Source organism: Saccoglossus kowalevskii, chromosome 16 (assembly GCF_978046115.1).
Source record: "Saccoglossus kowalevskii chromosome 16, keSacKowa6.1, whole genome shotgun sequence".
NCBI classification, from domain to species: Eukaryota; Metazoa; Hemichordata; class Enteropneusta; family Harrimaniidae; genus Saccoglossus; species Saccoglossus kowalevskii.
Window position 1 is genome coordinate 6,591,346 of NC_140656.1, and position 12,214 is coordinate 6,603,559.

The window sequence follows — 12,214 nt, forward strand, 5'->3', positions numbered from 1 at the left end:
GTTGTCTGTCACATGCTGCTTTATTATCGGGTATCAACTTCTTCAAATCAAGTACTACTCCGTATTATCCGACAAGTGTTGGACAGTCTATGATAAAGAATGGTCACATTATCATTTGGTAAATATTGACATTGAGCCATCCAAGCGTATTTCTTGTCTCTGACGTCATTCAGTGTATTACTGGTCTTTGATGTCATAACATCCGGGACAATCAGATTGTTGTTGACGATTAAAGCGGGAGGGTCGTCACCTGCGCACACGTGGGAATTGAGTCCCAAGCGACGATAACAACACACGCTTAAAACGCAAAGGCTCATGGGTAGACGCTTGTTTATAAACAATGACACGCTATGGCCATCTGACGCATGCGCAGGTGACGACTCCCCCGCTTTAAAAGGATGGGTGACACTTTCGAATGCAATTTTCCACTGGGGGCTAATTTATTTTTACCTCGATTGTTGTCTTGTTAGGATCTTTCTTGATAATTAAACAGGAATATATCAAGAATTATCTTCTCCAAGTGGCTGTTATCGGGAGAGACAGTGGTCAATATCAACCACTTGGGGATAATCATATTTGATACCGGCCTCAAGAAAACTGTGTTGGCTCAAGCTCACAAGATTTATTACCGGTAATTTATTACAAACGCGCACAATGACTAGGCCCAAAAGAAACAAGCAAGCTTATTGCCTGGTCAAAATGAAAGACAGTGCCTGGATGTTTGAACATTCTACGTTGCCGTAACTCGAAGTTATGTTAACTGTTAATAGAACATCGAGTTACAATTTGGGCGTGGTTTTAAAAAGTGGGCGTGGTTTCAAAAATATGATGTTTCGTAACTCGATGTCCGTAACTCGATGTTCGTAACTCGAAGTCCGTAACTCGATGTTCGTAACTCGATGTTCGTAACTCGATGTCCGTAACTCGATGTCCGTAACTCGACGTTCGTAACTCGACGTCCGTAACTCGACGTTCGTAACTCGATGTCCGTAACTCGATGTTCGTAACTCGATGTTCGTAACTCGATGTCCGTAACTCGATGTCCATAACTCGATGTTCGTAACTCGATGTCCGTAACTCGATGTTCGTAACTCGATGTTCGTAACTCGACGTCCGTAACTCGATGTCCGTAACTCGATGTCCGTAACTCGATGCTCGTAACTCGATGTCCGTAACTTGATGTCCGTAACTCGATGCTCGTAACTCGATGTCCGTAACTCGATGTTCGTAACTCGAAGTCCGTAACTCGATGTTCGTAACTCGATGTCCGTAACTCGATGTTCGTAACTCGATGTCCGTAACTCGATGTCCGTAACTCGATGTTCGTAACTCGATGTCCGTAACTCAATGTCCGTAACTCGATGTTCGTAACTCGAATTCCGTAACTCGAAGTCCGTAACTCGATGTTCGTAACTCGAATTCCGTAACTCGATGTCCGTAACTCGATGTCCGTAACTCGATGTTCGTAACTCGGTGTCCGTAACTCAATGTCCGTAACTCGATGTCCGTAACTCGAATTCCGTAACTCGATGTTCGTAACTCGATGTCCGTAACTCGATGTTCGTAACTCAATGTTCGTAACTCGAACAATTCAGCATTTCCCTCAAGAGAATAGAACATCGTAACCTAGAAATCTGTTATAAGATTTTTCACATTCAGCTGGGGCATCACGACTCCGACGAGATTTAGTTCCCGCCTAGTATCAACCAACACCAACAATTTTCACTTATAATGTATTTGATGCATAACAGCTTTGTAGATCTGTGTATTATTTCAAATCTCAAAAAATAATCCATTTGTTAACTAAAAGATGCCACTCACAGCTAACAATGATTAAAAACCTTATACGGCCGCCGAATTCTCGTTGAGAGCGAGACCCCCCCCCCCCACCGTGCGAAATATTGTTCCATTGTTCCCCATCATCACATGTATTGTTCCCGGCCCTATGTAGCCATGGTATTTGGGATAGTAGGAGAAAGTGGAACACTATTAGTGTGGGAAAACAAGTTTCGTGGCTTTCTACATTACATGTTTCATTCCGTTTTTTGTTGTTGTTTTTTTGACGTTGTCGTGTGTTCTATGCTCTCGTCTTTCACGTGCGTACATTAGAGGCGGCAATGTGGATAAGGTATTTTAAAAAGTAGTTTGTTCTTGAATCTTACCAAAAAGAGTATGATCCATCGTGAAAAAAAAGTTGTTTCGACAGAAAACATACAAGCATTCGTTATAATAACATAACACGCATGCGCACCGGATTTGCCGATACGTACTAGTAATTCAAAGCACATGCGTACGTACCCTGATAACTGCAAAATCGAGAGTTGTATTGTATCGGCGTTTCTGTTATTGTTCGCTGCGGGCGTTTTTTTTTTTCCAAATACGGACAGTTTTATTTAGGCTATTTTAGACATTCGTACTAGTATATGGGTTCGACAGACCCCACCCCACCTGCGACTCTGAATAGCAATTGCCGATAAGATGTGTCTTTGGGATATACCTAGTAACACTGTTTTGCAGCATATTCATTCAATTCGTGTTATTTTATGCCTAAGCTGAGAAGATACAAAAACATTAATAGCTTGATCGGTATTCTGTTTTGCTCCACTTACACAACAACTTTGAAAATAACGAAGACATAACACACAAAAACAACAGTACACCTATCATATTTGTATTAGTGAATATATTTGCTATACAACTAAACATACATCTACATATATGGAAATAACTTTACGAATTACTACTACGACATCAGGACCAGTTCCGTATTTACTGATTATTATCGGTCATAATGTGGGCGGCGTCAGCTCCATATGCAACAGTGCTGTGTGAAAAAAAAAATAAACACAACCGTTAATCGAACGGGTGCGTTGCGAGCGGATAGGTGTTTGGAGTTGCAAAGGATTATGGGATGTAAACATTAAACACTAGATGGCGTTTTCTTGGAGGAGGACTCACATCTTCTTATGTTAAAACCAGCTTTTTACCTCCGGTCACACGCAACGTAATATTACCGTAATTGGTATAGTACAGGTGTGATGGTTCAAATACCAAAATGGCAACAGTAACATAAAGACTTCTCTGGCGGCGATGATAACATACGAACACGGAGCCAACAGATGAGGTTTCAACTGGTACTGGTATTATTATACGCTGCAAACATCAAGTACAATAACTCGGTAAAACTCCAAACCTCCAATAACTAGATACTTAAACTCCAATACAATTCAACGAGATCTCCGATCTGATCTCAGTGCTGAACAACTCCCCTATATATACCCACACTGTCTATAAATAGACCATTACATCAGCATACACAATGAGTCTGGAACTTACTACAAATTTCTAGGATGTTCCATTACCTATTCAACCAGTTTCTAAAAATTCCACCCAGACACAGTACGGTTCTAGAACATTCTCAGTCACACGGAAGTGGTAAACAAGTCGTATGCGACACCTTCCCTCTTTTCAAGCAACGGGTTAGTTTTTTTTAATTATAATTACATTGTTGGATTTTCCATTGATTTTACTGGGAAGATTGTTTTGACAAATTTGTTTCGATTTATTACTGTTTTTGAATGCAAGCTGTCTGACTATAGGTACTGTAGTGATAGGTAAGTGTATTTGATTTCTACTCATTCATTCATTTTTATTTATCATTTATTATTTTCCGTGTTACAGTTGAACAAATCGTGCATCTTGTCAAGTAAAAAGTTTTGGTTGAATTTAAATCAGTTTTAAAAGACATTTTAAGTGTGTGACAGTGTCCAGAATAAAAAAATGGAGAACTTTCAGACTTGATTTTTAAAGAGTGACTGACACCTTTTTTGAGACCGATGTAACCTCAGTTGAATAAAAGACCAGCCTGTGTAAAGAATTCTTAATATATGAATGTACTGCCGGGGTACATTCTGTTATTGGGATTTAATGCTTCAGTTAGAGACATGACCTCAGAAGGGGGCGTGGCATATTTTGGAGGGTGGGGGTGATCTATGTGTATGTATGTTATGTTCCATAACCAATCAATTGGCATATAACTATGTATATGGTAAAAGTCATAATCCTGTCGCATCGAATGTCGCTAGAGGGCGCTAAACTCGAATCTAGACTGCTAGTATTTCTTAAAGGACGGCAGTCGTCGCACCACGCATGCGCTTGATATATGGGTCTCATATAAACAAAGATGGCTACTTCGACTGTTGCGCAGATCAACGAATACAAACTGAGAGGCTACCAAGCTTTAATTGGGTATTTTAAGGTGATTGGAAGGTATCGAAAGAGTCACCGGCGGTAATCAGTGCAAGTCGCGCCCGGGTCGAACCTCATACTTGTGATTTCCATTAGAAGAGCGCATTGGATTGTGGGGAAAACCAATATGTATCAACACAAATGTCTCACGTGCGCAGCGCGACGACCACCGCCCTTTAAACCGGATTGACGACAAACACATACCTGCTACTGCAGTCTGGAAAGCAGCATTATAGTCACACGCCACCTCATTCTTAACATAGTCCTTTCTATTGTCATTGTAATTGTCATATTCGCCGGGTCCACCAACCAATGCTCCGACCAACACGTTAGGGTTTGGATCGGCCGAATTCAATGCAGCATTTCCGCATATTGTGTCCGAACAGGAGCTACATACATGACAAAGCTTATTACTGTGAGTGTAAGTTGTCATTCATAAAATTCCAGTTATTGTGAATTAAATCAAACTACACAATACTTATTTGACAGAATGGCCTGAATACTAGAGCATTGTCTAGAACTAGAATGAAACTCTCTCGTTGTAATTCGGGGAAAACTGTCGCCGTCTCTTGAATAAATAACTGAAAGTTGTGATTCTATTTTAATTACCAAAAAAACGCCGAGAGGATTGGATTGGATTGGGTTAGTTTTTGTCATGTGGTTTATGAGTTACGTTATTAAACCTTACCTTGCTCGGTGATGAGGGCTTTTGGGGAAATTTTCTCCAAATCCAACAACGTAACTTCTACCTCCATCCCCTAACATATAGTGAATCTGCTGAGTTGCAAATTCTTTATATTTTGGAGTTCGTAATCCGAGCTCAGATGCAATCAAAGCAATCATAGCTGTGCCCGCTAGAAGAAAAAGACGACGAGTCAGCGATAATTCAGAACATATATATACAGACAGTCATACGTCCGTCCGTCTGTCCGTGCGTGCGTCCTTCCGTTCACACAAGTGTTGAATTAACAAAACAAGTCAAATCGAAATCAGAAATCCTTCTCACCTGCGTAACGCAGAGGGCCCCATTTGCTACGGAAGGCTAGACCTTTAGGTGTAGTATCAAAACCGTTTTCCGGCAACCATGCGTTAACATATGGTTTTACCCTCTTAGCATATTCTTTTTCTCCAGTCAATTCAAACATAAGAAGCTGTGGACACAAATGCAAACCACATATTTTTTATCATATTCAATGTCTGGCAAATTGTTTCACAAGTACACAACAGTTCAACGACCTGCAATCTATCAATGAGTAATCCTACTTATATTCCTTCGGGGATGCATATGGCGTTGCCATGGTTTCGAGTACCGTGTATTTGAAGACCTTTAGACGCAAACTTGAATGGCCTCTGAAACCTCGCTGAGTGCGAGAATGCCGCGAGACTATAATTTTGTCTGTCAAATAGTGTGTTTGCATTAACTGTTCCACTAATTTATGTAACCATGGTATTTGATCTATGATCCCATTTTTTCACATACGACCTTGTATGGCGATAAACAGTCTATTCGGATAATATAAAGTAATTTCAAAGACTTCGTGAAATTGTATTGACCAATTTTAACAGCACGCTGGAGTTACGGAAAACGCTATTGCTGTAAATTATACAAATGAATATTACTCACGCTAACACCGACATTCTTGGTTGACCAACCAAATGAATATGGTATTCCATTACAGGCGTATTTGTTCCACAATTGTGCTGCTTTGTTCTTCCATGCATTTGTACTGGTTGCCCTGTATAACCAGGCAGCTGCCCATGCCAGCTCGTCGCCGTATTTGTCGCTACTGTGAGTGATAAATTAAGCAACTAAATAAGTTAACTTATTACATCTACTGTAATAGTTTGAAAGAATCGGTACAACTATCATGTATCAAGATATAATATTAGATCTATGACATCCAACATGGATGCCTATTGTGCGTAACAGACATCGACTTCACCGTGACCGAGGGATACAATATATTCGTTACTCATTACATATTTGGACACCCCTGGCCACTATACGGGTATGTGCCGCCCAAGTGGGTATCTTTTTCATTCCAGTTGGTATAGAAGTGGGTATCAATCATGGTCACTGTTAAGAAGGCAGTTTATTTTTCAAATATAAAAAGTTCGAGAAATCTCCCGAAATCCCGAGTGGGAAAAACGTGCGAAAACGTTTATTCGGGAGCCACCTCCCTCTCGGTATCGCGCTGATTACCCGACTCATACTTGTTGATACCGCTCTGGTCACGTGTTTTGAACTTTGACCTACGTTTGGCATCCTATATGTTGGTCTTAAAGTGGGTATGTAATCACTACAAGCAGTGGCCTGGAAGTGGATGGAGGCTACAAATAATAGGGTCACACTTCTTAGCCATTATGTTTAAAGCGTTCCGGTACTATGCTCGAAGGGGCACATAACAACCACGTGACGTTCTATTGTCTATATGTATCGTCCTAGCAGCTTTTATACCTACCTGTTTTCAACTTACTGCTGAGTAAATGTCAACTGCTGGTTCGAGCCCACAACCTTCCTGACAAAGGCTGAAAACGACCATAATGTTATACTTACTGATAGTATTTGCCATTGAAGAGTCCACGACATTCGTCGGCAAAGGTAAACAATTCTTCGGCGTGCTTCAGACATTCTGCTGAATAGGCCGGGTCTAAGACAAATTCATTGAAAGCAACAAAATTCACCGTACTACGTAGTATTATCAATGTCAGGTAAAATTCACCGTACTACGTAGTATTATCAATGTCAGGTAAAATTCTAAGAACAGCGTGATTTTGAATTTAATAAGACGGAGAATATTTGAATGAGAGAGACCGCATATAAAAAGTTTTTTTTTTCACAATACATATTTCCTCTATGTATTTGGTGATGAGTGTTGAACATTAGGTGGAAATATGAAAAATCTGATGAGAAGATGTTGTGCATTGCTGCCACAACTTGAATGTTTTAGACAGGTTTGAAAGAAGGCGAGTACGCCATTGCCGCTAAGGTGCATACCTCGTTTTTTAAATGCCGTGGAAACCGCTGCCAGTGCAGCCGCTGTTTCGGCAGCAATATCGCTGCCACAGTTTGAGCTGTCGAGTTTCGTTGTGGGCCGTGGCATAGTCATATCTTCTGGTCGAACCCAGTATTTGTGATCAATGGCACCACTGCCAACCTAAAATATAAACAACACATGTAAAACTCCTGCTAAAATTGACAACAGTTTCAGTTGCATGCCTCTGATTACAATTTGATTATTTAATCTATTGATATGCAAATTAGTGATTTTTGAATTGTCCCAATGATACATACACTGACATCTTCGTCAGCAAAGGTACGTTTATTTGGTCATCGCCTCACCAACACACCTTGGAAGATGTTATATAGCAAACGTGCGCCCTCTGTGGCAATACTAGAGATATCTTCGTCAATGCATTGTCAAGTCAAATTGTTCGTTATAGCTGCATCACGATCAAAATTGGACAGTACTAAGATTTTCATCGCAGCCAGAGATTGTATTGACATTTTCGATCTGTTACTCGGGCTACAAATCCAAATATTTAAAAAGATGCAATCTTTTGTCCATGTAATAATATTTTAGTCATTTTTGATACAAAGGTATGCTTAATTGGGTATCTGGTATCAAAAATATTTTGCACTATCTGGAAATGGATAAGTCATAGGAAAATAATGATTCAAAGTATAACACCAATCTAATCAACACGATTTGCATTAAACTCAAAAAAGTATTCGGAAAAAAGTGTCAAGAACAAAATGCATGATGATGATAATAAAAACAAAAAACAAAATACTAAGCTGCGTACATATAGACTGCTAAAGAAAAATTGCCAGTATGAAAGTTATCTAACAAAAATAACAAATGCAAAACATAGAATTAACACCCAGAATTTAGAAATAGAGAAAGCCCGGGACGATACAAAAACAATTCCTTGCAGTGGTAGAAAGTGCAATCCTCGCACTGCTTGACCAAAATGAGATTGAAGACGAAATACACTTCTTACTTCATGCAAGCTTGTATGAAAATGAGAGAACTGAAATGTTGAAGGATCGAAATAAATTTAATACATTGCAACAACACTAATACTAATAAATTGACTACAACGCTAGCAAGCAATAACAGCCAAAAAATATCAAAACTAGCAAGCTACATCTATAGTTGTTTTAGTGCCAGAGAAAATCATTTCAAGAAACTACCAGCTGCTCCTAAATAAATACAATATTTTTTTATTTTTTTATATTCTTTCCTATTTTAGCGCTTTCGTTTCGCTACTTCCTCAATTTTTCGTCTTTATTGTAACTTTTTCTGAGTCAATATCTAAAAAAGGATACGATTATGCTATAAAGATTCTTCTTCTTCTTATTATTATTGCATTTCGTGTCCTTAAAGTTGGGTACTGAACTATTATCGACACAGAAGAGCTATGGTTGCTCCCATAGACTTGTAGCAAAATCGTACTTATTTAGGCTCTGGGGACCTACTCGAATGTCAGTCACTATATTCACAAAACGTCGCGGTGCTAATAAAACTAGAAATGAATGACAGTTGGCAATTTAGTGAAACAAATTAGATAGATGTTTTAGTGGTCATAATGGTCTATGTTTTGGTGCGTAAGAAAATATTTGTGAAGTTGAGATTGTGTTTTACACATAAGGGCGTGAAAATGCGGTCGAAGATGTTTGTGACATGCAATATAGGACGTGGGCAGTTAATAACTTGCAGGCTGGGCCACTTAATAAAAAGTTGTACTCACATCGACGCGGGGCGGCAAATATAGGTCAAAACACAACCCAAAAAATAAATTCTTGGTGCTGAGTTGTTATTCATTGTGTACATGACCAATGGAGTCTAAGGAACTCCTAAATCAAATGCCATAATATGGTTAAGAAATCGACTACTTTGATTTCTATGTTTCAATTCGTTTTATTTCATTCAATGTGATTTATTTGGATGTGATTTATTGCACCCCTCACAATTAGTGAGAATTGCCCCACAAAAAAACTTTACACAAGCATAGATCTATGACTATGTTTTATTAGTAATAATGTTAATCTGAAGAGATCAGATTAAAATATTTGTCAAGGTCAGCTAGCCTTTCCGGCAGGTGTGAAATATTTTCGGGGGACCTCCCTTTATATATATTTTGTCTTAAGTAGAAATGGTATGTCTACCTACATACTAGATTAAATAGTATCGCCCATTTCTTACAAAAGCAAGCAGCTAGCAGAATCTAAATATTCGGATCTTAATCATTGTTTTGATGCATAACTTCCGAATGTTTTTACAAATAAACATTACACAGTAAACTTTATGATATCAAAAATAAAATACTCAGGAATAAAATCATTGCCTGCTAGTAAAACAAACCTGCACGATTTGCCTCGTCAGAAAGTAATCTAAACAGCACAGGATATTTCAATGCAAACTGGTGCAATAATGACTCAAATTAGCACATGGTATTTTACTATAATCTAGTTCATAAACATAATTTTCAAATAAGCATAGGACAATGAAAAGAATCTTCTGAACATTAGCCGAGAATTACCAGAAAATCAGCTATTCATTGCAATCAGCCAATGACTGCCCGCTATATTAACTAATTAGCATGATACAATTATTCATTAATGGCGATGGAGTATAGTTGTACACGTTAAAACTAGTGGAAATAAAGGATTACTTTGAAATATTATTTTTTCATAAAAACGATCGGATAAACAACAACGACGACGGCGATATAGGCAAAATTCTGCTAACTACTCTACTATGTATTCCATTGCATCCCAAGTAAGAAAATATATGGACCATTTAGAATTCTGATTGTTTGTGTGAAAGTCGTCATATAACAGATACAAAAATAAAATAAAACCCTTCATTTCAAAAGAGAAACTACATGAAAGGGCACATACACAGTTACACAAAATAGCAACATAGGCAACATTTCAGGCCCCTTTGAACAATACTTTTTTCTTCTTTCAAATACCCTACGCTATCCAGCACCCATTCTTTTCGCAGACAGGCAAAAATACAACTAGCTGCATTTCGATTTATTTAGGTGTCATATAGAAATGGTCTATTAGATATATTGTAAGAAAAACACATGAAAGTGCCCGGATATCCTTAAAGCGGGAGTGTCGTCACCTGCGCACGCGCGGGAATTGAGTCCCATAAAGATAACAACACACACTAAAAGCGCTGTTGGGTAGACGCTTGTTTGTAAGCAATGACACGCTATGGCCATATGACGCATGCGCAGGTGACGACTCCCCTGCTTTAATGCATACGACTGTCTCCACTAACCTGCGCATAGAACACATTTGGCGATGGGTGTGCCTTTATAAAGTAGTCAGTGCCCCACTTGACAGCATCATACATATTATCCAGCTCACCAGCGGCTTTATACGCATCTTCATATCGTATTAACCCCCAAGTTAAAACCGTAATGGTATATGCCATCGGTAGACCAAACTTAACGTGGTCACCGGCTACGGAAGTAACAACAGTTAATTACAAATTGTTCATACGAAATCCGCAGCGCGACGATTCTGAATAAACGTGATTTTAAAAAAAGCTTACCATCGTAGTAGCCACCTGTCAAATCTTCGTCATTCTCGCCTTTGTCGTAGAGGCCAGAGTCCCCTCTCCACGAAATACGATGGTTTGCTGGTAGTTTCCCAGATCGCTGAGCTTCGTAGAACAACATTGACTTTTGAAGAACTTCGGCGTAGTCATAAGTTGATTGTCGGGCTGCATAAAGAAAGGTGAATTAAAGTAATATAGTAGAATACACGGCTGCGGTGCCGTGTTCAAAAATCTACAAAATACCTCTGAGCCATATCGTTTTTATCGGGTATGCGAGGAACCAACTGTTGGTGATGATTACGGTCCGAGTGAAGAAATTCCTCAAAACTCACTCTCTTTTTAACATATTTTTAAGAGAATTTCATTTCTGTTATACTTAGAAATTACATATAAAAACTACAACTAACTTTGAACATTGCGTTTCACTTCCTCTGAATCTTCGACTTCCTCCAGTGGTGATTGTTCTAGGTCAGGTGGGGGAGGGAGTGGCGGTGAATCAAATTGCCATGGATACTGCTCCATTGCATCATCATCGCCAGTACGCACGTCGATAGCCGCTTGAAAGCTGTGGGTTTGAACGCTACTGGTAAAGAGGCACCACGTAAAAATGGAAATTAAAGGCAGCATTACGAAAACTGGATGACAGTGACAGGTGAGGGCAGTGTACACTTACATACACACCGTGACACCAGTGTACGGCGCTGATACTGGTACATCATGTCGGATTCGTTTTTATAAATCTTCGTTCCACAGCAGGCTTTAAATTAAAACAGCACGATAGACATCCACGTCGGCGATATTCTATAGTTTATAACTCTTTTCTGGAAACCATATCTGTTATATTGCGCCGAAAAGGGGATTTTAAATGAGTTACCCAACATGGTTCCTATTTAGATGTTCCTATTATTTATGCACTACATCAATGTTATAACTTCTTTAAAATCACAACAGCTTTTGGTCTTTGTTGAAAAAAGTTTTTAATTATAGAATGATTCAATTCTGAATGCATAAAAAATAGTTTACGATAATCAAAATGTAAGATTTATAGAATTAAAACGAATGTTTGCTTGCATTCCTTTGTGAAAAAATAGTAATGTTCATTTCTGTCCGTATCTATCCATCAAGTCATGTGATCTTTAAATTCAATCAACGTTTTTATAGCAAGTGATAATATAACTTGCAGTTAAACAACATGTACAAATAATTGCGTGGATAGCATTACGTTAACGTTCCATGGTTATGCGCAGTTGTCGTGGCAATGTTGAAGGAAATTGGGAATGTGAAATAATCGTGTTCTGAGAATCTAGTCTTAGCCTTTTCACCACCATAATTCCTCGCTCAAATTTTTCTGTACTTTTTTCTTACATTCTCCAATATTTCTGAAA

General features: G+C 38.8%; 1 protein-coding gene across 1 annotated transcript; it reads right to left on the reverse strand.

The window, feature by feature from the left end:
* Nucleotides 1-2,666: 2,666 nt before the first annotated feature.
* LOC100378966 (uncharacterized) lies at nucleotides 2,667-11,524 on the reverse strand. The gene is made up of 10 exons (XM_006817061.2): nucleotides 11,237-11,524; nucleotides 10,824-10,994; nucleotides 10,548-10,732; nucleotides 7,247-7,406; nucleotides 6,806-6,899; nucleotides 5,873-6,035; nucleotides 5,255-5,399; nucleotides 4,937-5,102; nucleotides 4,453-4,637; nucleotides 2,667-2,824 (listed from the first exon to the last, which is right to left on the reverse strand). The coding sequence occupies exons 1-10, from the start codon at nucleotides 11,454-11,456 to the stop codon at nucleotides 2,787-2,789; spliced, it is 1,527 nt and encodes a 508-aa protein (XP_006817124.2). The 5' UTR covers nucleotides 11,457-11,524; the 3' UTR covers nucleotides 2,667-2,786.
* Between the last annotated feature and the right edge of the window lie 690 nt (nucleotides 11,525-12,214).

Excerpts from the sequence above, each read along its gene's own strand:
- LOC100378966 (XM_006817061.2), bottom strand. The coding sequence starts at position 11,456 with ATGCTGCCTTTAATTTCCATTTTTACGTGGTGCCTCTTTACCAGTAGC. Across the intron at positions 10,995-11,236 it reads AGTGAAACGCAATGTTCAAA|CCCGACAATCAACTTATGAC; the intron begins GTTAGTTGTAGT and ends TTCTTTATGCAG. Across the intron at positions 4,638-4,936 it reads AGCCCTCATCACCGAGCAAG|CTCCTGTTCGGACACAATAT; the intron begins GTAAGGTTTAAT and ends TCATGTATGTAG.